Below are 26186 nucleotides of genomic sequence, written 5' to 3'. Positions count from 1 at the left end.
AAACCTGAATTCACTGAAGATCTATGTTTAACTGGAGAACAGAAATTAACTCTTTAGCGGTGAAAATCATTCTGTTCAGTATGACTCATTCTGTTCAGTATGTTTCCTTACATTTAGACCATTCATAATGTATCTATGACTTCTAGAAAGGAAAGGGAGAGGTAATGACACAAAATAGGATTTTTTTTGAAAAAGAATACGGAATACTTTAAAGGTGCACTCAAGATCTACAGATCTTCTCCAGAAATTTTAATTCACTGTAAGAAAATAAAATTTTCTGTCTTCAGATGTTATGAGACTATGTGGAAAAAGTAAATAGGTGGGTTTTTTGTTGTTTTGTTCCCCCCCACTCCTCGCCATGACAGTGTCTATGACAGTACAGATGTAAATGCAAGTCTAGGAACACTGAACTGCTGTTTGGCTCATATCTATTGCTGAGGGAAAAAAATACAAATAGAACTGTTAAAAATCAAATCCTAAATTACATACAGGAAGCTTTAATTAACAAAGATTGTAAGTGAAAAGGATATGAAATAAGTTAATTCCCTGCCTCAAACTAGTTTTGCACAGATGTAGTTCCAAGACTATTAAGATTCAGACTTCTTCAGCCTTCTATTTCACAAATACAAAGCGTGGTACAAACATTTACACCATACAGTAACAGCAAAAGGATTTGTACCAATTCTTCTGGCTTTATTCATCCATGTGAGAATAAAACTATTATTTTTGTGAGAGAAAAGGCAGTACCATAATTTAAGCTTCAGCATAAATGAAGTATAGAAACACATTTTTTATATATTAAACACTTGGTGACTAATCAACAACATTGTTGTAGCTCTGCTCCCTGTTCCTAGCATGGGTAATTATTGAAGTGTAAGAACCACAGGTGTGGAGAAGCAAAAAAGCATGTGGACAGCTTAGACTTTTCACTCAGAATTCCTTCAGCGAGGAAATAAGCATCTTCCTTAAGATACTGACATTCTTTATCAATTTTAAAAAAGGTGAAAATCAGACTTTTAGTTTAAATAAAGAAAAACATGTTTCATTTACACATGTACACTTTTTCCTACACTTTGAATTATGTAAAGTAACAGCACAACAATTTTGACAATTTTCTTTTTCTTATAAGCATTCTTATCTTGAATGTGAATTCTGTTTCACTGGACTCTCCTGCTTAGAACAAAAATTATCCCAATATGCAGAATCCTCAGGTGTGACTGGAATACCAGATGCAACTAAATCTTCAAAAGTCAGTAATGTAAACTGTGGTTGTTTAGGCTCCATGGAACATACCTAAGGAAAATACGTATTAGCATTACATGAATCAATAAATCTCAATTTTCTTCCTGCAATATTCCCTTGTCCAGTTTAAACTACACATTGCTTACCAAAGAAGAAAGAAAACATACCAGATGAGACCAATGTCACTGTCCCTAATTTAGGCTATACAGTAACTAATAGAAGCATGTAACAGGCCACACAGGAAAAGCAAGTTTTTCTTTGAAATTCAGTTCAGAAAACTGAAAGAATGAGGGATAGAGAATGCTGTAAATACCACAGAATAAGTGTTTAAGCCCAGGAAAGAGGAAGAAAAAAAGCCCATCAACAAACCCAAACAAACTCTATTTCATTCACCAGCAGACATGATTATTTGAGATAATAGCGTGAGGATTTATTCCACTAGAGGTGTGGCTATTCGTACTCTCTTTAATACCAGAAATCACTGAGATTGTGCATGCTTCTCTCAAAGTCATGCTATTTAAGGACAAAAGTGGTCACAATCAACCCACAATTCCCCATGTTAAATCCAGATTAAATGCAGACTGAGATATTAGAGATGAGAGTGCATGGTCCGTGTCAGTTCCATTACTTCAAGAAAAATCACATTTCAAAGAAAAAAAGGTGTGGCTTTTTGAGCATATGTTACTGTGCAGCCTGCTGTATGCTATCTGCAAGTGTAATTCTTTCCAAACAGCAGGGCAAAAAGTACAGCTGCATGAATTGAACGTGAATATAGCCGATCCTTCTAAATTTGGCATTTGCTCAAGCAACATATTCTTAACGTTTAATATTTCATAGAAAACAGCAGGGCTACTCTGCAGTGGGGTTATTCTGTACATCACACAAACTGACACATTTTTTGATGCAGGCTAGGGTGCTGTTAACTTCTTGGTGAGCCAATACTGATGTCTGGTAATCACAGAACAGCTGAGATTGGAAGGGAGCTCTGGAGGTCATCTGGTCCTATCCCCTGCTCAAGGAGGGCCACCTAAAGCCAGTTGCCCAGGACCATGTCCAGACAGCTTTCAAATATTGCCACGGATGGAGACTCCACAACCTCCGTAGGCAATCTTGGCCACCCTCACAGTGAAAGACAAGTGTTTCCTGACATTCAGAGGGAACCTCCTGTGTGTCAGCTTGTGCCCACTGCCTCTCGTACTGTCACTGGGCGCCAGTGAAAAGAGCCTGGATCTATCTAATTTGCACCTTCCTTTCAGATATTCACATACATTACTAAGATGCCCCCTGAGCCTTCTCTTCTCCAGGGTGAACAGTCCCAGCTCTCTCAGCTTCTCCTCATAGTAGAGACATTCCAGTCTCTCAGTAAAATTTGCAGCCCTTCGCTGGGCTCTCTCTGGTACGTCCACATTTCTCTTGTACTGGGAAACCCAGAACTGGACACAGCACCCCAGATGTGGCCTCACCAGTGCTCAGTAAAGGTGAAGGATCACCTCCCTTGACTTGCTGCCAATACTTTGGCTAGTGCAGCCCAGGATACCATCAGTCTTCTTTGCTGCAAGGGCACATTGCTGGTTCATGTTCAGTCTGGAGTCCACCAGGACCCCCAGTGCCTTTTCTGAAAAGCTGCTTTCCACCTGGCTGGACCCCAGCATGTACTGGTGCCTGGGGTTGTTCCTCTTCAGGTGTGGGACTTCACACTTCCCCTTGTTGAACTTCCTGAGGTCCCTGTTGTCCCATTTCTCCATCCTGTCAAGGTCTCTCTAGATGGCAGCACAACCCCCTAGCGTATCAGCCACTCCTCCCAGTTTTGTGTCATCAGCAAACCTGCTGAGGGTACACTGTCCCATCATCCAGATCATTAATGAAGATGTTAAACAGGACTGGATCCAGTTTTGACCCCTGGGGTACCATCGCTAGTTACTGGCCTCCAACCAGACTTCGTGCCATTGATCACCACCCTTTGGGCCCAACTGTTCAGCCAGTTTTCAGTGCACCTCACTGCCTGCTTATCCAGTACGTACATTAGCATTTTCTCTAGGAGGATCTTATGAGAGACAGTGTCAGAGGTAGAAGGTACTGAAGTCTAGGTAGACAACACCCACTGCTCTCCCCTCATCCACCAGGCCAGTCATTTCATTGTAGAAGTTTACCAAGTTGGTCAAGCATGACTTTTTCATGCTGAAGCTATACTGAGTAGTCCTGATGATTTCTTTGTCCTTGATGTGCCTGGAAATGGTTTCTAGAATTAGCTGCTCCTCCACCTTTCCAGAGATCAGGGTGAGGCTGATGGGCCTGTGAATGGGAGGCTGCCTCCATCTGTCTGTAGAGGGCCTCATCCACTTCCTTGTCAGGGGCATATAGCAGACACCCACCATACTGTCACCTTGACTTGCCCTCTCTTTAATCCTAACCCATAAACTCTCAGCTGGCTCCTCATGCATCCCCAGGCAGAGCTCCATGCACTCCAGCTGCTCTCTCACATAAAGGGCAACTCCCTCGCCTCATCTTCCCAGCCTGCCCCCCTTGATTGCAACAGGCCAGCCATGGGAGCCATCCTACCATGTCTCCATGATCCTAAGATCATAGCCCTGCAATTGCACACAGATATCTAACTCGTCATGTTTATTCCCCATATTGTGTGCACTAGTTTACAGGCACTTTAAAGGGGCACCCCAGCCTGTTGAGTTTCTGGAGAGGGTTTGGAGGATTTGTCCGTAAAGCTGCCTTGTAGGCACTTGCTTGCTTATGTGCAAGTGCTGGAGGTGACCTCGTTGATTTTGTCATCCCTTCCTGTCACATCAATGAAGGTAGGTCAGTAAATAGGTAAAGAGCAAAAATGTCTATTTTCCACTTCAGTGTTTGAGCAGTGAGCTACTGTTAGGAATAAATGGAGAGACAACAAAATGGTTTGTGTTTGTTGTAACAGCACAGCAAAACTCAAAGTTGTCCAATGCAGACTCAAAGCAAAAGTTAATTGAGCTGCCTGTCACTTTATATCCTCACACAAGTGACATGGTGTTGAGACATTACTGATCATTTGGCATTTTGGGATGAGGTAAGGCTGCAGGAAGTATGTCTAGAGCCATGCAAGTGACATCCAGATGCATACCAAACACAAGCTAACAATCTACTTAGCTCAGAGGCTTAAAAGTTCTAGTCTGAACTTCAGCACATGCTTGTCTGAAGAGAAGTGTGTTCTGACTGAATTCGTCATAAGTCTAGTGAAATTTAGCAAGTGATATTTTATAGCCCACATGGGAATTATAAAGAATTATAAACTCAGCCATCTTTCATCGAGACCTGCCTCAGATAACTGTCTAGATCTACATAAGGGTGCAGATAAATGTTCTGTCTCTTCAAGTATATTGCAATCACTAGTGGACATTTTGTTAAGATTCTTGACATTGGAGAATTTAAATTATAGTACTTTAAAGTAACAATTGGTCTTTCCTGTGAATTGTAGGTACTTGCTATCAGCTGGGGAAGAAAGCTCACTGAAAGTACATGTTCTGCAAACAGAACATAATGAATTACTCCTGTGATAGCAGAGAGGGAACAGAGACAGGCCTTGACAGCCCAAAGCAACAGCTTAATGTCTACACACTCAATTTTTTTAAACTAATATGAAGAACACCTTTTCCTCTCGACATATCTAGCAATACATAGAATCCTTTTTTACAGTTCTGTTAGAAAGAGAGAAGGCCACTTTTGTTTCCTCCACATTCCCGTTAGAAGGAGTCCTGAAAAGGCACCTTTTTCAGTGGATTGAGCTAATGAAATTTAGGTCATCACAAATTTAGTCAGTGGTCAAGTATGCCTTTGAGACTTTCTTGATTCAAAAGACTTTTCATCATAACTCTTGACACCATGCCTATTCTTTCTATGATAATTTTAAGGTGTGTGACAGTGATGGCGAAGGTCAATACTTAAAAATACTGGACTTCTGTAGAATACTTAGGTAATTGTCTTTAGAAATAATTGCTGCCACCTTTTCACCTCAGACTGACATTTACCAGTATTCCTGCAGGAAGGATGATATGCAGCCCCACTGGGAACTTAAGTATGTGCGTTCTGTTTGACAGAACATATGTTCTTAAAGAATACGTGAGCACTGATTTACCACAGTAAATCCTCAAAGGTAGTTTATCCCTCTTTTTTTTCATCTAACCAATGCTAGTTAAAACGTATGCCTTTTTGTGTTATCCATGATCACAAACTCAGACTTTATGACCATGATAGATGTGTGCACGACCACTTTCATCCTTTTATCCATTCATACACTAATTATTTTTTTTCTAGTTCCTGGCAGAACCTTTGTATCTAAATAACAGAAAACAACTAACTGATTTTCTTGTAAGCAACTAAAACACCACAGACAAATCTGGCAATTTGTCACACTTTCCTTTGCTGACTGTCTGGCTATTTCAGCTACAACTTGCCAGTCTGCCTCAAATTTGACTTTTATTGCTATTTTCATGACCCAGGTCTTAGTTAAATTACACAGAAAATCCTGAAAAGCTTTTAAGTTGCTTTGTTGCTTCTCTCAATAGAGAGACCACGTGGAATGAAAACTAACACTGCTGTTCTTCCCATCTGTTGGTGGTTGTTGCTTGTCTCAAGGGTTATCTTTTCATATTGGTGTTTGAGAGATGGATCTGCTCTAGGATACACGCACTGACGGTCCCCCATTAAAATCAACTTGGTGAGGTGCTGTGCTAGTTTAGCAGTCCAAATTGGTTCACTGCGTCCATTTCCCTCTGTGAAAACCATCTTTCCCACGTGAGTACTAGCAGACTGTGACAAAAATCACTTAATCTTCTCTTGAATGAACACATTAATGCTGTAAAACATATATTCCGTATTTGACATTATCTGTTGCTGTCCTCTGAAACCATTTCTCCTTCTCAGACCTTTCCTGAAACAGGCACAACAGAACTAGAGGTAACAGTTCAGTAACAATCTGGCTAATACTGTGCTCAAGACAAGCTTGCTCCTTGGCCCTACATCTGAGATAACACACTTTTAGCTACAGCATCAGACTAAGTTTATGTTCAAGTGATTAGTTATCAAGACCTGAAAATGTTTAATAATTTCTTACATCAGAATGCTTCTGCCCAAATCCCTCCTGTTTCCCGAGAGCCACTGCAACATGATGATGGTCATCTAACCGGGTTTCCTAGTAAAGATGAAAAATGGCAACGTAAACTCATTTTCTTTGTTTCCAGCAAAGACTACATAAATGTTTAGAATATGGTTCAGAACAACAGCAGAACATAATTTAAAATGCTTTAAAATAATGGCATTCAAAAAGCAATAGTCCTTTTCAGCAGTTTTGTTGGAGAGCTCAAGGATGCAGACACATTAAAAAGTTAGCAGGGCTGAACCGGTTACTATAGGTTACCATCATCTCACCCATTTGTCGATATTTATATTCAATTTTGTGACCTTAGCATCCCTTTACCAGTCCCTTTTAAGTCACAAGCTATACAATCCATCTTAGCTATCTGTTTTCCAATGAGATGAACTGTGAACTTCTGGGAGGTATTCTGAAAAACAACAATGTAAGCGTAAACTTAAACCAATGACTCTCTCACTCTTGACTTCAGACAGCATGTAAGATCACAACTTCAAATTTCTGACACGGCAGTCTGAGCACTACTCTGTGTAAATACGAATCAATTTTCCTCAAAAACCATTTTTAGATATACAACTATATATTTAGTAATATAGTTTATCTATTTAATAGTTTTGTTTAAAAGTGTTTTCCTCTAGAAGGGCTAAGAATTCATCCTAAACAATTCATTTCAGAAAAAAACACTTATATACTGTTTCAGAATAATGTTTATTCTATAGTCAAGCCATATATATATAAAGGGCAGGGGGGGAAATAATGTTTTCCTTGCTTCTTTATCCAAAAACTTTTACATAATTTCTGCAAACTTTCAAAAATGGAAATCAAGAGTAACAAGAATTTTACCTAGAAAAATGAATAATTTAGATATCACCATTAATCTGAAAATCAGCTAGTAGTCTGGATATTCTCCTAGGAGGTATGACTGAACCTACAACTTCCACTTCCTTGGGAAATACTCTAGCTGCACTATATTATAACATAAAGAAAGCATCATGATGTTCTTCTATTTCCTCTGACAGGTTGTTGGTTACCTTTTTTCCCCCCCTTTTAACCTAAGCAAAATGTCTTTTAAAACAATGACAACAGTCTGTATTAGGCTTCTCTACAGCTCATCTACTATATAGGATTTTCAAAGATTTCACTTGCAAGGAGACCATTTCTGTGATTCCCAAACAGCCCTGTATATAAAAAAGTGCCAAGATGCTCAGCTCAGGTCTATTCAACCCAGCTCAGCAAAGACAGCAGCTGCTTTAGTCATGTAGCAGCAGTACAATTATAAGGCTGGGGGACTTTACAGGCAAAGATGTGGGTGTCTTGGCAGATAGGTGCTGGTGTGGGAGTAGAACTGTGTTCTTACTTTGATCTCTTCAGCACCAAAACTGTGCCTATTTGACAGATTTAGCAGTGGACTTTGTAACCCTCACCTACTTAAAAACATCAAGGCTCATATTGTTTTACCTTTCTGCAAAGCACTAGTAAGAAAATTACTATTTCACTTCTATCTAGATTAGGAGAAATATTTAATGCACATAAGAAACACTAACTAATCTGCAGTGTAAGTGGTACTTCCCACAACTGCAAGAGCTATATGTGTACTTACTATGAAGTATTTTACTATGTTTTCTACTCCTTTACTACAACACAAGACTGAAAATAAGTCAAGCATAAAGAATGCTACCTCAGATTTGTACACCATTTGTATACATCACGCACATTTCTAGAACTTCCTCAAAAATAAAAAAGGACTATGAAAATTAGATGTTTGATCAAGTGTTGCTGAACAATTTATACAGTTCTAGGGTGGCAGCATTTTGCATTTGTCTAGATGGAAAAAATGACTACACCCAGTTTTTACTCACTTCATTTTCCACCTTTCTTTCATTTTTTGCATGTCCAAGAGGTTAAAGACTGATCAGAACAGAGGACACAGTACAGCACATTCAGCAGAATGTAGTAGAATCTGTAGTCAGAAGTTTGCAGACAACTCTGTTACAGCTTTAAGGTAAATGCACAGGAATTTTTTTTTTGTGACGTGAACTTGCATATTACTACTTCTTTGTGCAACTAAAAACATATTATAGATAGTCTTTTACGTATTGTTAATAAAATACTTTTTTGTCAGCTCATCTTATCTTTGCTGCTTCAGAGAAATGAAATCCAAACCAAATACAGAAGGGAAGGAGATCTTTCCTGGCCCCTACTAGTGGCCAGTGAAAGCCTTAAGGTATGGAGTTAATGAAACATACTGAAACCATAAAAACCAGCAAATCAGCTTGCTTCCCTATTCACCTGGGGATATTGCTATACCAGCTTATAAAATAAATCCAACTTCTTAAACGGAAACAGATGATTAAACGAAAAGAGAAAGAGGACAACTGTACAGAATTCCTCTGAGGTAAAGAGTTTGTTTTGTTAAGATTCTTCTCTATAAACCAGAAAACATAATGGATCAAAATTTGTTTTTCTCTGCACAGAACCAAAGCGTTACTAGAGCTGTTTAAGCGACAGGCACACAGAGACTTACAATAACCTCATTTCAAAGGCTCAGCAGAATGATGTGTCTGGGATTCAAATCATCCTGGATTCACTCAACAACAGACAGCTTATGAGGGAAACTGTACCTTCCCAGCCAGCAGAACTGATAGCTGTGTGAATCCAGTTGGATTAGGTAGTCTTAGAAGTAGAAGTTTTCATTCCTATTTATTCCTCACAATACAACAGGATTAGCTTCTTTTACTGAGGGTGAAAGACTTCATTACAGTTGCATACCAACAACAATTACGAAATAACTTTCAAATTGACAGGTAATCTCAGTTTGAAATTCATATTCTGGAAGTAACATATTTGCATATAGACAAACCAAGCAACTATTTGTTGTGAAAAAATAATTATTTGTGTAGCAGCAGTGATGCCAGGTGATTCTTAATCCCCAAGTGAGGTTTAGGAAAAATTGGGTGTGTCCTTTATAAACTGGTTGTATCCAAAATTGAGGCACGGACCAGAACAGAACTGTCTTCAGTCCAATTTAAGATTCTTCTTCAATATAGATTCCAAAAAGTGCTGTCTAGCCATTCTTCCTGATTAACTGTACAAAATTGGGACCAATAAGGAAGGAATCATGAACACACTTAACAGTTTGCAAATCAGTAATTAGGATTTTTTTTTCCACATATCAGATCTGCTGTAGATATATGTATTATAAAGCTATGTTTATCTCTTTAAATTATAAAACTTGTCATAATTGTTATCGATCAACTTCTTTCATGTATTAAAATTAACTAGCACTTCATTCTGTAAGTTTTTCTTCTTCAAAGGAAATAAGTGGAGCATACAGAATTACCCATAATAATAATCATCATCATCATAATAATGACTCCACTCTAAATTAATACCCTGACACAAATACTGTATTACCCTTCACTGGGCTAGTAAACTTTTAATTATTACTAAACAAATTCACCTTTTTAAAATGAGGAAAGTGTGCACTGCCTATGTGAATAAAGCATATTTAGTACACATAGCAGACATATCTTAAAATTAAATTTATGTTTTTAAATGAAGTTTTACTGTATTTTTTTCTCCTACTCCTTCCAAAACATTTGGAGGGAATCTGAGCAGCAATCTCTAGAGTACTACGTGAAAACAAGTGCCTAAAGCTAAACTGATCCATCAAGATCAAACAACAAGAGGCTGTTTCTGGACTACTTCTGTCTATCCAAGCTCAAAAATATATGAGGAATGGAGGAGGGGAAAGACACCTTGAACAAAACTAAACCCTTGGTAAAGGGGCCACAAACAGTCAACTACACAAAAAGGTAGTTCATTTGGTATTTACAACGAAATAACAAAAAATTAACTTTTTTTAATGTTCACAGAAAATTCTGTCTCCAAGATGAACAGGCTTTGCTCTTGTTGTGAACAGTTACACGGCGTCTGAACAGTGTCAACTTTGATTTACTCTGATTCACTAGTACTTCTCTTGACCTTTTAGTCATGACAACTATAAGGTGGTAGATCTTTTTCTAGTCTTTATGCTTTTAAGTTGCTTTTTTCACATTACATGGTACTTTCTGAAGGAGGAGATTTCAGAATATGTTGTGTAATTTAAATGGGTAAAATCCGCTTTATTTCTCTCTTCTGTTTTGGTAAATTAGATTCTCTTTAAAACAGAAATAAGACAATCCAAAATATGTGATAATTGGATTTTAAACAGCCTTGCTAGACCCATTCTAGACTGATGAAGAAGGTCAGATTCTTTAAAATCTTAGACACTATTCAGAAGTCAGGTCTGAATATGCTTGTGAACTCCCTGCACACCCTAGGCTGAATTTCATGCAGTGCAAGAAATATACTCCAGGAAGACAAAAAAATAAAAAGCTATTATAATGAATATATCTCTGGGGTGGTTTTGCAATCAAAAATACTTTAAAATGCTGCAGATTTATATCCTAAGTTTTAATTGTTATATATTCAATGTGGTTATACAGAATAAAGGTGTGTAGCTGCGATTAAAAAAAAAAAATCAAATGCGCAATGCAACCATAGGGTGTTGAGACTATTTATCACTATGGAAAAAATAAATTTGAGTATTTCTTACCTCAAACATCCACTCTTCTTCTTTATCTCCATCCAGAAGCATTTTTGTCTCCTTATACACCTTCCCTACTTCCAGTTGCAAAGGGGACACATTAAATTCAATTCTTTGCAAGTTAAAGCCAATTCCGACTCCAACAGCCTTTAAGAAGCTTTCCTTTAAGGCCTAAAACACAGAACAAATGTATTTCATTCATACTGGCTGTTTTCAAACTGGTCTATAAACATTTAAGACTTGTACTACTCTAAATGTGAGGGTAGACTGATGCAATTATCAAGAGAAAAAGTTATCAGCATTGTTAATACCTAGCCTAACTTGCTGCATTCTAATGAACATGCAACTGGAATTATCAAGTGGCACATACAGGTATGAACCCTTTACCTTGTTCTGGGTATGTTTTAAAACTAGTCATAAATCCAGAAATGTCAGCTGTACTATGGTTCTCAAAGTTATTCAGACATTAAAAAAAATCACTAAAATATAAAACCCATTAAAATGTTATCTGCACATGAACATGTAACTATAAAAAGTATACAATTTTACCATAATGAAAATAATAACAAAATATATCAAAAGAGAATGTGCAGGTTATAGCATTGCAGTCTTTAAATAGAAAAAAAATATTACCCAGTGCCGATGAAACATATCCAGCTGCATCCATTCATTACTCATAGACTTGATTACACCCCACTCTGTTTCAGTAAACTGTCGCTTCATGATGCGAAAGAAATTTGGAATTGAGCTATTACCTATAAATTAGAAAGATATATTTACAGAAATTTTAATAGAGTAGTAATAATAAGCAAATGAATTACCTCATGTTATTGCTCTATAAAAAACTCACTCATAAGAAAAAAATCGTGAACCAACTCTGCTCTACAATCTGAATTTATACAGCCTGAAAGCAGTGATTCTGATGACAGTTCAGGACACAACATGAAAAACCCCATTTCTATAGCCGAATTACTGCATTAAAAATGTGAAATGAAATTCATAAACGTATTAACGTATTTTCAGCATTCTCTAAAAAGGAAAGTATTTAACCAGTGCTGATTTTATATTAAAAAAAAATTTATATTCAGCTACAAAAGTAGCATATACATTCTTTGACATTTGACAGCTTGATCTAGTAACACTTTATAAAACAGCGTGCTGTTTGTAAGAATTCATCAAGCTATTCTGCCTCCTGCCCTTGGATGCTGGGATACAAAAGAAATACTTTTTTTAAACACATGTAGAAACACAATCTCCCAAATTTATCACATGGCTATTAAGTCTTTTGGATTTATTCTGCAAGAAAAATGGGGTTAGGGAGATGCCCATAATGACAGTAAGAAAGATATCAAGGAAAAAACCCCCGCCAAACCTTCAAATCCTCAGATTAAATATAAACCTCCTCTGAAAATAAGCATAGCTGTGTAGTGCTGCAGCAGCTCTTCAGGGGCTACACCACATTTCTCCACTAGTCTGAATTTATTTTGCAGAAGACACTACAGGCTGTGTGGTTATATTGATCAATGGCATTTCTATAATTGGAAGCTATGGACCTCATTACACACTTGGCTAATCACCCACGGCCTATATAATTAATCAGCATACCATGCAATCTGTCCAATAGGGCTTACAGCTGGCTAACAGACAATGGCAGAAAGCAATCTATTTTCTTTAGCAGGGATAATAAAAATCTGGATAGAGACAATTCCACGTATTGAGACAAAATTTTTTCATAGGTTATGCAATGTTCATATTAAAAATAAAATATTAGCCATATTTAATCCAAAACATAGTCTCTCCTCCCAATACCACACTACTTTTAAGAACCCATCACTAAATAATTGGTTAACAAAGATGCAGATTCTAATCCTCGCTCTGCCACTGATTCCATGAGTGATGATGGGCAAGGAACTTCTGTTCTCTACACTAATGTTCCCCATCTTAAACCAGAGATAAGGTATTAACCCTTCTCTACAAAGTGGTTGTCTTCTACAGATACCTAAGCATTACATAAAAACAGGTACTGGCAGCAGGAATAATCGATCTGAACGAACTAATGTCACACTAAAGCACACATTCAGGTTTTCTGACAATTCCCAGATCATATTGCAAAGTGTAATCTGACATACTGTACACATCACACAAGACATGGCAGTGACATTTCAGAGATGCCCTCAATTTCATTTACAGACTAAAGTGAAGAAAACATCTTAACACAGAAATTTTGTTGACAGTTGCAGTAGTCAGATAATGGAATAATCCAGAACAATCTAAGGACAGAACTAACTTTCCTCTCTGGAGAAAATGATGATACTGAAAAAGAAAAGCAACCACAATGTCAAGTACTTTTTAATGGATTACCAAGGCAAATGAAATATCCGTCTACGTAGACAATCCAAACTCCCTGAAACAATGAAAAATAACAAAGAAATTTGTTCAACTTGGACAAAGGTTACTGTCTTTCATCTCCGAGTTTATATGGCCCATTTTATGATCAAATAACTGTTAACACCTGCTCCAAACAATCCACTGATTTTTTTCATTCTCTTCTCTCATGTATTTGAGACAGCAGTGGTGAGGCACCAGCCTCTTCAGGTGATTCAAACTACAAAACATTCAAGAATGTCTTGGTATACCCTTCCTCCTCCATTACTTTCAGAGAGTTCTCTTGCTTTCGATAACCCAGGGCTATTCACACTATCAGAGAAGACTATCCAAGACTATCCACACTACACTATCTTCAGCACCTAGAGGCATATAATGCCTTCTGCATTGTCAGTGCTTCTGCCATCCAAAGCTTATCATGCAAGGTGAATACACTCAATACTTAAACTGTTTAGTATACCAAGTGTATAGCAAACCCATATGCTACCACCTTTTCACTCCTTTCTTACCCCTTTTTTGTCCTAGGTTTCCGCAACTGTTCAGCTACTCTTTGACACTTATGTTTAAATTTACACAGTACTTTCCCCTCCACTCCAGCTGTCTGTCATGTCCCTCCTCTGAAAAGCTCAGGCACCGCTTTCTCCTGAACTGCCCTCCCCTCCTGTTTCCTTCTTAGTACCACACAGTTGCTTCGCTTTGAGGAATGGATCACATTAGAGGAGCTGGGACTATTATTCTCCACAAATTACTATCAGTACCACAGCCTGCCTAGTCCATTTCTCTATATTTGCTTGAGTATCAGAGAAAGATAGATTCACAGAATCATGGAAAGATTTAGGCTGGAAAGGACTTCTGGAGACCATCTGGTCCAATCTTCAGTTGAAAATAGAGCCTTATGTTAGGTTACCCATGGCCCTGTCAAGCAGAGTCTTTCACCCCTTCTCTGGGCAACTTATTCCAGTGTTTTACTGTTCTTATGGTAAAGAATTGTTGGGTTTTTTTAATCCAGACATAATTTCCCTTGAAGCAACCTGAGCCTGTTGCCTTTTGCCCTGTTCCTGCGCACCTTCATGAAGACAGCTACCTACATCTTCTCTACAGCTATCTTTCAGATAAACTGTGATTAGATTCCCCTCCTCAGAACTCTCCCCTCTTCAGGCTCAAACAAACTCAGCTCTATCAACATTTCTACATAGATTAAGTTCCCCAACCCTCTAATCACCTTGGTGGCCCTTCACTAAACCCTCCTCAATGTTCCCATGTCTCTCATAACCTGGGGGATGAAGAGGGGACAAAACTAGAAGCAGTACAAAGTTTTCTTTTAGATGCTGCCTTTTTTGCTTTTACTTTGAGCAAAAAAGCCTCAAGCATACTCACCACAATTTAAAATCTTCCTTTGAAAGAATGGAAACAAATCACATATACCAATTATTCAGCTGGTTTTAAATTTGCATTTCTAAATTACCTCCCATTTGCAAGCTGTTTCAGAAATAAACTCACCTATCAACAATTATACAAACATTTGAACTTATTTCTGTGACCATTTCAATTCATTAATAATCCAAGTTCTAGTTTACAAAATTATTAAATTTCATTAAAAATACACCAAAGAGCTTTCATGCCAAATTATTCCAGTATGTATACTTCAGAGCTAACAGCTATTTTGGATACAATTTTGGATTACACATGGTATAGTCTACATATGATCATAGAAAATAGAATCATTTAGGTTGGAAAATACCTTGAAGATCATCGAGTCCAACCATTAACCTAACACTGCCAAGTCCACCACTAAACCATGTCCCTACGAGCCTCATCCACAAGTCTCTTAAATACCTCCAGGGATGGTGAATCAACCACCTCCCTGGGCAACGTGTTTCAACGTCTGACAACCCTTTTGGTGAAGAAGTTTTTCGTAATATCCAATCTAAACCTCCCCTGATGCAACTTGAGGCCATTTCCTCTTGTCCTATCACTTGTTACCTGGGAGAAGAGACGGACACTCACCTCGCTACAACCTCCTTTCAGGTAGTTGTAGAGTGCGATAAGGTCTCCCCTCAGCCTCCTTTTCATTTTTCATCATTTGAGGCACAGGGCAAGACAGGGTACCCGTTAATCACCTTTCAGTTGGGTCCTTCACTGAACAACTGAGCTTCTATTTCTGATGATAACATTCTAAGACCTTCTTGATTATTTTTCCTCCTGTGTTTATTGCCTATATTTTTCTCTCAGAGAAGTTTAGGAAAAGTGCTAAACATTTTTGGTAATCTCAAAGCCTACTCCGTAAAATTTAAGTGAAGACAGAAAAAACGTGCCTCAATATTTTAATGATCTTCATGAAGCCACAATATTTTCTACAAGGAAAATGCAAAGACCATGTGACAGAATATAAACAAAACTGGAATGCAAGTTGGAACTCTAATAGAAAATAGAGGCAAGACAAAGAAGTATTTAAGGGTTATCAACCACACATATCAAATTATTCTTAAAAGTACTTTTAAAAGTTGCAGAGGATCTTCCAAGACTTGCCAAGTATTCACCACAAAAATGACATAACGTGATAAACATTCTCATAGTCAGGTTTTGGCTTTACCTTCAGACTTTCGTTAAATAACTAAAAACGTGAATTCAGTATCTGCGCTTCACTATGCAGCGGTTTCTTCTCTATGAGATGATACCCATTTTCTAAGAGAAATTTGGCTGCAGTGTACATGTATGTATTTATGAAGGTGGAATGCTGTTACATAAATGCTCTAAAATCAATGCATGCAAACTTTAGTATTCTTCTAAGAGCAAATTATAAGAAATTTCTCTAGAAAAGATCTATGAACTGGAAAAGCATGATAAAAATGAACTGACAGTAAAAACTTGAAAAACAGATTTTCTGAAGGAACAAATGCTTTTATTGTAATGCACCCATCTAATACAAATACTTCCAGGAATACTTTCTGTCTTTACGTTTTCAATGAACAATGATAAGGCTAGACACTCACTGAAACTTATGTAATTATACTATTTAACTCACAGCAGTAAAAAAAAAGGATTCCTTTAAGATATGCTTATTCAGGTTGCAGAAAACTGCACATTCGATCTCTTTGTGCTTCTAAACATCCATACACTAACAAGCTCCAGAGCAGACGTCACGCAGCTGGGTTCACACAGTACTGAGTCCTTGCTAATATAATCCAGCACTCCCTTCCCAGCGTTCAGGGTTATTCAAAAAAGCACCTAAACTTTGAGCCAAAAAATTAGCTGGGGATACAATTATGTGGAAAAATTTAATTGAAATGTTCAAAACTGCATTTCAAATATTCCTTCTTGTAAGTCACATTTACAGCTTCTGAAGAATCAGAATTTAGATCCTGATTCCAATAAATCCAATATACTTACAGTAATCTTGTCCATCCCAGTGGCAAAGTGAGATTCCTGTAACACACAATGTGTGCACTTCAGAAAAAAAATTTATGTATGTAAATTGCTTATTTAAATTGGTGAGCATCAGGAAATTGCACAGTATTTATCTGATCGGTCAAGCATCTAACTAGGTGGGGTTCATCACCGAAATGGAATAAATTCAATTTTGTGATTTTAGGAATACATAAGAGAGATAAGACATGTTTTCATATGAGATTTGAAAAAATAAGTGGAGTTGGAAGCACAGAAAAACAGGAAGCTTGTTCCATAGATGGCTTATGATTAATGGGAAAAGATATATATCCCCATCAACTATTAAAACTCTTTGAAAGAACAGCCACTCACCGTTTGCTGATTTTCTCTAAGAGAAGAAAAGCTGTGATAGGAGCAGATCTATGAAAACACTGGATAAAAGGTTTCAAAAAAAGAAATGAGAAAAATGCTGATTTAGATGCCACAGGGAATTGAGAAAGTGCGTTTCAGCAGACAGAAAAACTGAGCCACTGGCATGAAAGTTATTAATGTGACAAGGGGGTGAGAGGGTATGGGTGAGATTTTTGAATTAAACATGAAACGAAACTTGCCTGGGTTGAGGGGATTAATGAAAATAAGCCCCACTGTGAGAGTTTTCTTGCTTTGAAATTGAAGGTATCGATTACTGTAAGTATTCTGTCAAAAATCTAACAATATCTCTTTTCACAATTAGCCTGTACTAATACCTTAAAACCAAGATTTTCACTTAGTCTAGAAGCCTAATCACAAAAATGTTTATTAATAAAGAGGTTTTTTCTTTTCAGAAGTGCATTTATCTGTTCAGTCATCAGCCAAATAACTTCACTATAAACCTTATGAAAATCTAAGTTAACAGCTACAAATTTTGAACATGGTAATTCCTGTCAATGTAAACTTTAAAACTATTTTCATTGCTTTGTATAGCTACTTCTTACTCACCTATGCCACTTAATTTCCTAACTTACAGTCAGTATACTGTTCAAAATTTATATAACTCCTTTTCAAGAGAAACTGGGAAACAAATTTTAATTCTTTTTAATACTGAGCAGAATTATATTGTCTCTTCTCTCTCATTTGAGAACATATTTTCATTTGTGTATGTTTTTATAGTTCACTCCTTTTCTCACCTTTACACAAACCGTTGCACATTCTTTCTTTTTGCATTTGTTCATCCTAGCTAAAATTCTGAAAGTATTTTTCTAGTCTACTGTAAACTCTACACTTGAAAAATTTTTGTTACAGAGCATGACAAACTCTAAATATTGGAAGCAGTTTTTGTTTTTACATTGGATCATCTTACTGAAAAGCAAGAGTCAACCAGAAAACTCTAATAAATTTAACCAAAACATACTATAGCTTCTTTTCATAATATCCAATTAACTGACAATAATTTGTCCCAGTATCTGACTGCCTAACATACCTATACGTTCATTTCCATTAGAACAAAATTGACTGGATGGTTTAGCTATTCAATGTCCTAACTTTAAAGTCCTTTTTCCCTAGAATATGGAGAGCTCTGCCTCCTTCCTAAAAGACTCATTAACTTGCTTCTTAGGGAACAGTAGCCAACAGAGGAAAGGCATCCACAAAATCTCTGACCAGTTCCTCCAGTTGGTGTCTAAATTAGTTTGATATTCACAAGAGAAGCTAGAGGTTTTATTCTTGAGACCAAGATATATTTCCATTGTTTTTTCTTTAATCTACAGACACTTAAGCCTCACACCCCTATCACATCATAATGCAGACCTGAAACCAGAGTAGTTCACAGAACAAATTAAATGTAAAATTAACACAGCTGTGAAAGCAATCAATTTATTACCTATCTGCAGTATTATTCCCTGCTAATAAACTTTAAAGCACATTAGATCCTTAAAAATACAATCTGAGCAATCTCAAAACTTGTCTTCTATTCATTTTTTTTAAAAGAAACTAAACCAAAAGTTAAGTTTCTTCATTAAACTAAAAATACACAATACCCTGGAAATTTCAGGAAGAGTGAGGAGAAGAAATAGTGAATGATACTGTAAAAAAGTATAATATTAGACCTGGAAAGTAAACATGCTATATACAGATAAGTGTGCACATACATGTGTGTGCAGATGTGTGTGCATTTTGGATTTTTTTGCACAAACTATTCACATTGAAATATATAATGCCATTTTTTTCCACTGCAAATGACAACTAGGTATTTTATTAATGTTTTTGTAAAGACTAGGCCAAAAATCTGCTTTGCATTTTCCTTGTAAAACAGAAAAACCTCAGACCAGATATAAAAGAATGATTTTAAAAAGATGTAGGAGTGAAGAATAAGAAAACATTCTATATTCCCTAGTCCTATTTGACAAAATGCGTTAGAAATAATAGATAAAAACACTGTAATTTCTCCCTATTTTTCTACCTGATAAAAAAAGCCAAACAAGCTGCATTTGTAGAAAGGTAAAAGACAATCAGAATTAAGACCCAAGTAAATTATGAAGCTATTAATAGTGAAGATTACTATCCATAGGGCTAATACAGAAATCTTCATACTGGTATTTTCTTTACACTGTTACAAACATCAAGTCAATCAGTCAGCTTCAGTAATACAATGTAAACTTGAGAGGTAGTAACTGTCCTGTTGTACCTGAAGTTATTAAAACCATGACATGCCTTCTCAAAAATAGTGAGAAGAGTAGATAAATGACCATCCTCACCTCAGTTTTTACCAGTTTTACAGTCTTCAAATTGTTTTGGTCAGATACAGCTAACTAGCTTATATTGTGGTTCACAGCCAAAACTGGAAATTGAAAGTTAAAAGCTACTACTGCCAGCTCATTGATCAACTAATCCCCTGAAAAAAAACAACCCAAAAAATGCTAACAGACTCCTAACTGTCTTGAACTGCATGAAAGGAACAGGTCATTGATCAAGAACTAATATTTAATCAATACATATCAATTCACTTTCAGATGGTAAATGGGCCCAATGACAATGTGAAACGTACTACCTAGCAAAATGAGCGACTGAAGCATAAACAAATCAATCTACTTAATAATGTGAAACACAGGCTAGCTATAAATCCGGCAAAGTAACAAACTGTATAGGATGAATAAGTTTTGAGTCCTGACTCTTGGGCTGACAATCCTGACACAACCAATATTTGATCATGTTTTACTATCTCTAAAGGAAACCAAAGTAAACTGATACAGAGAAAACATTTCTTCTGCAACAGATGCCCAAGTCCTAATTGTTTATTAATACCAATTAACCCTTATACAGATGTTTAGAAACAGCCAACACAGGACAAATAATTAGCTAGATAAATGACTTAGAAGAACCAGACAGAAAATTAACAAACCATGTTTTTTAGATCTATTAGCTCACACAGCTTTAGTGTGAATTGGAAATTGGATTTCCATTCTGTGACTGCTCCACTTCCTGCCGTTATCCCACAATTCTCCCAGTGATACATATGTTAAATATCCATCCTCGTCACTTAACTACTTATGATATGTTTTATCCTGGCGTACCTCAGAGATGCAGCATTAGCTTTAAAATGTCAGAAGATTTGAGGTTGCCTCCTTTGAATTACTCAACATTTCCCAGATTGTAAAAATGGAAGTGTCATAAAAAGACTGACATAATTTGATAATGTTTGATATTTTCTCTGCAGTTAGGATTGTTAAGTCTTTGCAATATTAGAGAAACTGCTAATGTTTCAATCTCATTCCTGTGATTGGGTCTAACAGTAGTGATGAATATTTAAGCATAGTCAATGTTAAACAAAAGAAAGTAAAGAATCATAATGGATTAGATAGGTCTACCTCCAAAACTGCACTGAAGAAATAGCAATTTTGACACAGGTATGGCTCTGATAAAAATAACTGCAGAAAAGTCACAAGCTATTAACTGGGTATGTCATACCTGATCAATTTACAGACAGGTAGTGTATGGTCTGGAACAGACACGTGCTTTTTTGTCATTCGTTCTGAAAATACAAAAAAATGCCAGATCCTTTCAAATTTTCTTCAGACTCTAGCATACTTTTACATGTTCTTTCTATGCCAAACATTCAACTATAATACATATTTGTCATTGAAGAGCTTACTGACATAATCACACCTGGGTGCAAGTGCATGGTTTTAGCTTGCTTCTCAGTAGACAAAATAAAAGTATTTAAAATACAGGGTCTTAATCACCAAGATGATTCAGGAACCCCAGATTCTTTTAATGAAATGTACTTACTCAAAACTACACAGTAATAGTAAAAAAAGATAATGAGCAGTAATAAAATAAGAAACTCTTTCTTAACTTGTCTATGTCAATGGTTATACCTTTTACTTGCTTAAGCTCTTTCCAAGAGGTTGTATGAACACAGCTAGCAGACCTCTAGGTAGCCACAGTATTTCAGCAAAAAGGTAAATTACCCCATGAAAATGCTGTTTTAATCAGTTTTCCATTATAGAACATATCAAACAGTTGAAACAATAATTTCATTTTGTCAGAAGAGCAGGAACTACTTCCTTTCAATGCTCATGAGGTTACGATGCACCACACTAAAAATAAACACAAACCCCCAAAATCTAAATAAACATAAAAACAGACTTTCTTTTACAAAGCCATTATGGTTGCGAGTTGTGAGGCACAAGTACAAATGTAAAAAAAGTCAAAGATGCTCAGATCTCTAAGGGTAACAGACGTTTGGGAACATAACATGTTTTAATGGAGCTTCTTCTCTGTTACTCTTTAAAAAGACAACAAAAACCTCAAGACCTTGCTAGTGCAATAGCACCCATGTATCTTATATGTGCCTGACCATCTATAGCCTTACACTACAGTAGTACTACCAAGCCACCAGATCTCTCAAACATTTTATTACATTTTATGAAATAATGTACTAGAGGGCCTTTCTACACATACAGAAAGATTATATTGACTGAAAGCTTTGACAATTAATACTTTGCTCAAAAATAAATATTTTGAAGAAAATCTACCACTTAATACTATCTACTATTCCCAGAAAACAGACAAGCAAAGACCCACTGCTATGAGGACGACAACCCACTGTCAAAACTGGATCACTTCATACCTCCAGTGAAGAGAAATCAGATTAACTCTCACACTATACAATATACAACATGTGTGTGTAGATATATATCTACACACATATTCATACACATGTATATAAAAAGCATATATATGTATATATACATATATGCACATATATACTGGGATGTGTGTGTGTGCGTGTATATATATATATATATGCATGCATGCTGTGAGATCCAGCACAAGGGGAATGACACCCAGTTCTATCTTTGCATTGAATCAGATATACCGCAAAACAACACCACCCACATGGTATTGCTAATGGTTGCTACTGAACCATGAAAGTATTGATATAATAGTAGCAAGAAAGTGCAGGTACTTCAGTAAAAATGTGATTATAGGGAGAGTATTCCCATCTCTAAGAAATTAGGACCACTGCAGAACCTGGGAGTGCATTGGGTTCATCTTGGTACTTGTTATATAAATGTTATATTGGACAAAAGAGTGGGAAAAAAGCCAATTCTCAGTATCTAAGTCATCTTCATCTTCCACATGAATTTGACTACATGATTCACACTTCCTAACACCTCCTTGATTTGACTAATATTTTTTTTTCCTCCCTAGGAAGCTCTGTGACCTTAGAAAGCACAAGCTAATTCAGATTGAAGTGGTTTCTCTGAAAAAGTCCGATGAGAGATCGCTCTTCTGAATTCGGTGTTTGGTGTGGAAATGGTCCTCAATATTGAGAAACACACGCTCTGGGACCATGTCCTTCCACATCACGATATCCTACTGCAGTAATGAAGCCACTGAACGACAGAGTGCCTTGTGATGGCAGGATTTAGGACACTGCACAGAAGCCTGTCCCAGAACATGAATCTCACAGCCGGATGCAGTAAAAATGTCCCTTATCATTTTCACACTTAAAACATCCCCACTTCTGTGTATACACCGTTCTTCTCTTTTCCCCCTTCAAAATTAAGTCCAAAAAACCCCGCGAGATGACATAAGAAGCATTAGTGTTTTAAGTTTGGGAATCAATCTCTTCTATAGAACAGTGAAAATAATAATGTAAGAACATGCTTTAAAAATAAAACCCTTGTAAAGCCATTTGTTTGGCTTGCCAGCAAACAAAAGACTGTTTGGCCCACTTGACAACTAAAACCCAGCATGTTTTGTTTGGTCTTCCCACAGAGAAGAGACAGCAGTCAGCTAGTCATTCAGCATGTTGTCCCCCTGACATCCTTCCCCCCCATCAACACACCAATCAACTTCTGCATAGCTCCAGACCAGCCACTGCAGGAGCTGCCTTTTATCCAGCCTACAGGCTATGTAAGAAAAGATGCCAGAGGAAGATAAATGTATTGCAATGTGGCAATAGCTGAGCATGGCCCACAACTTAAAAACTGATGAACTTCAATGGTCCATTCACCTGTATCAGTTAAATCTACTCTTGTAGATACTATCTCCAAGTGTTTGCTATATTTTTATTAAATTGTTTTTTTACAAAACCCAACAATTCTGATGGACAGAAAGCTATACAAGGCAAGTAACAATTTTTTAATACACTACAAGATTGGATTTTCTATCAAAATGCAACTCAGCACGTAACACAGGATAAATGCCTAGAACTTACAACCTGATATAAGGCAAGAAAATAGTAAACAAATATTATAGCAGTAGCAAAAGTCTCCTGGTCCTGAACTTCCCTGAAAATCTGACATAACAGCAGCAACCTGTCACCTTCAGTGAAGAAATATAAAAACATTTGCCTTGTTAAAAATCAAAATTTCTCTTAGAAAGGAAATACGTCAGGGGAATCCTGCTGAAGTTATTTTTTTACAGTTTCTGAGGGGAGATGTTAAACATTTAGGATACGTTTCTACTATTTCATAAGTCAGTCTAAAAATCTGCAAATCTGTCTCTAAAACATTGTCTCCCAACCTTGAAACTAATAAAAGCTTCAAACTGTAGTTCTTGCACAGACAATATCCAAATAAGCTTTTGACAACACAGAATAAAGACAGCTTCTATTTTCCAACTCTTGCAACAAATATATATATCTGTAGAGCTGAAGCTATTGGAAATGGGCAGTGCTAGCAAGAAACTCCTTGAAAAGCAAATTCTTAATACCTACATAATAATGACTTAATCTTGGCCCTCCTGTCACAGCTTTCTGCTAGACTTTCTTAATTTGGAAAGCCAAAGCTAATTGTCATTAGGGTGAGCTAAGAAGTAATTTTAGTTTCGTTAAAAAAAAAAAAATTAAGTTCTTTTTAACCCCTCATTTTGAATGTGTAACTTAATTTTCCAAAAGATCAAATAAGGAATAAATTGTGATTATTGTAAGTTCGGTGTGCAGAAGGATACTTCAGAAAAAAAAACAACCCCAAACCCACAACAACCCAAAACCAGACAAGCATTCTAATAGTTTCTCTTTGTTCCACCTCTTATTTTTACTAAAAGCTCCTGGTTTAAGTTTTTTGCTTTCTTAAATTGTTAATTTACTGCTCATTTTAAACATATCTGTTCTCTACAAGTTAATTTTTACTGTTCTACATTTTGCTATCGGTTTCTATTTTAATCCAAATGGTTTTATGTTTTCCTATTAAAAAACAATCATAAAGGACTAAGATAGGCTTTTTAGAAAGAAACAATTTCCCCTCAAAGAGGAGATTCAGCACAATATCAAATTTTCCCTTCACAATTTATCAGGCATCGGTGCTTAATCAATTATCAGAATGTGCAAGTGTTTTTTTACAAATGTGATGTAATTCCAAGTTAAAACAGTGTTAGAAAAGTGACTAAATAAAGCCCAACAATGAAACTGCTATATAATATGTATTCTTTAAGAGTATATTTAAGATGGCTGTTTCTTCCCATTTTCAAATAGAACAAGAACAAAGAAGTTCCTCCCTGTTTACTCAGTGTAAAGCATATTACCACTACGATTCATTAGTTCAACAAGGGTATTAGTTAGCTGTTTTAACACTACTTTACATCTAAAAGTGATCTGTTTTCATATTTATAAATTCTGACTTCCTTAATCAATTAGAAATAACATTTAACCTAAATCTTTCGTTAATTTCTTCATCCCAAACAGTGCATCTACATATCTAGAGCTGTACCTTTACCTAATAATTTGGCAATCATCTCTTGTAGTAAAAGATTAGATGCTGATTGCTGCTATGAGATTTACCGAAATACAACAATAAAACCAGAAACAATTAAAACTTTGCTTAAGGTAAAGTTAAGGCACCTTATGGTGTCTAAGGACAAAAGCACTTCAAAGGACAATCTATTTTGGCATTTCTTTCTAGGTCAAGAAATTCTTATTGCAAAAGTTGAAATGCAGCAATTAAAAAAGCATTAAAAGTTCAAAAACTTAACATGGCTGCTAGGTAAAAGTCATGCCAAATAACTTAGCTATGATGTAGGTGTGCCTAACTCTCAATTTAGTTTATGACTACCAAAAGAAATGGCACAAAGTTTGTAACTGGCTGGAGAGGGAGTGCTTTCTTCCACTAGCTAGACTGAAGTATGGTATCTAGCTTCTTCATGTGGGACTTATATATTCTGACTCATGTGTGACATATCTCTGATTTGAAGATCTCTATCATCTCTTGTGTTATCTCACCTCAATGATGAAATAATGAGAATAAAAAGAGAAAAATAAGTTACCTTCTTGTTTATATTTCTTTGCCTCAGAGAAAAACAGTTTCAAACAATCAGGTGTTTGAACATAATAAGCCTACTTTCTTAAAAAAGCATTTCAGGAAGTATTTTTAGATCAAATTAGTTTTCATGCCGAAAATTTAACCTTTTGTGTCTTTTAATAAGCAAACCTAGCATAAAACCAAAAGATTAATGAGAAAAAGATGATTTTTTTGCTTGTCAAATATTTGATTCTGGAATTACATTGAGATTGGAGATGTCCAGATCAAAGTAACTGTAATGCAATAGGTAAGAAAGATGGCAGGCTGACTATGAAAGATCAGGAATGAACTGTTTATTTATTTACCTTTGTAATTCCATCTAAACTAAAAAAATTGCATTACTGAAAAGAAATTCACTTGCACACCAGGAAAGCTCCTGAACCTAACATCTAAACTTTTTTCAAATGCTCAAAGCAATCTTTATTAGGCTATAATTATTTCTTAAGTCTCTGAAAATGTTCTGCTTTATAGGGTTTAAGTGACTGGCAAATCAACATCCCACACACAACTTAAACCAAGTTGACACTTGTTGCAAAATTTCTTATCCATAAGTTAAAAATCAAATACATTCTCACAAGCTGAGTTTTTCCACAGGAGTTAGTAGTATTGTGAGAATCCTTCTCATTTGTTTTGTGAAAGGGTTAAAATAATTTCATATGCATTACCT

General features: G+C 36.3%; 1 protein-coding gene across 1 annotated transcript in view; it reads right to left on the bottom strand.

The window, feature by feature from the left end:
• Nucleotides 1-1060: 1060 nt before the first annotated feature.
• The window catches only part of AASDHPPT (aminoadipate-semialdehyde dehydrogenase-phosphopantetheinyl transferase), a 31091-nt gene continuing 5965 nt past the window's right edge, over nucleotides 1061-26186 (bottom strand). The window contains exons 3-6 of the mRNA XM_059824553.1: nucleotides 11598-11719; nucleotides 10974-11135; nucleotides 6341-6418; nucleotides 1061-1293 (exon numbers count right to left, since the gene is read on the bottom strand). Of these exons, the coding sequence (XP_059680536.1) occupies nucleotides 1135-1293; nucleotides 6341-6418; nucleotides 10974-11135; nucleotides 11598-11719 (521 nt within the window). The 3' untranslated portion in view covers nucleotides 1061-1134. The remainder of the gene's footprint in view (nucleotides 1294-6340; nucleotides 6419-10973; nucleotides 11136-11597; nucleotides 11720-26186) is intronic.

Source organism: Gavia stellata, chromosome 1 (assembly GCF_030936135.1).
Source record: "Gavia stellata isolate bGavSte3 chromosome 1, bGavSte3.hap2, whole genome shotgun sequence".
Lineage (NCBI taxonomy): Eukaryota > Metazoa > Chordata > Aves > Gaviiformes > Gaviidae > Gavia > Gavia stellata.
The sequence above is the reverse complement of the archived record's forward strand: the minus strand, read 5'-3'. Positions and strand labels throughout refer to the sequence as shown.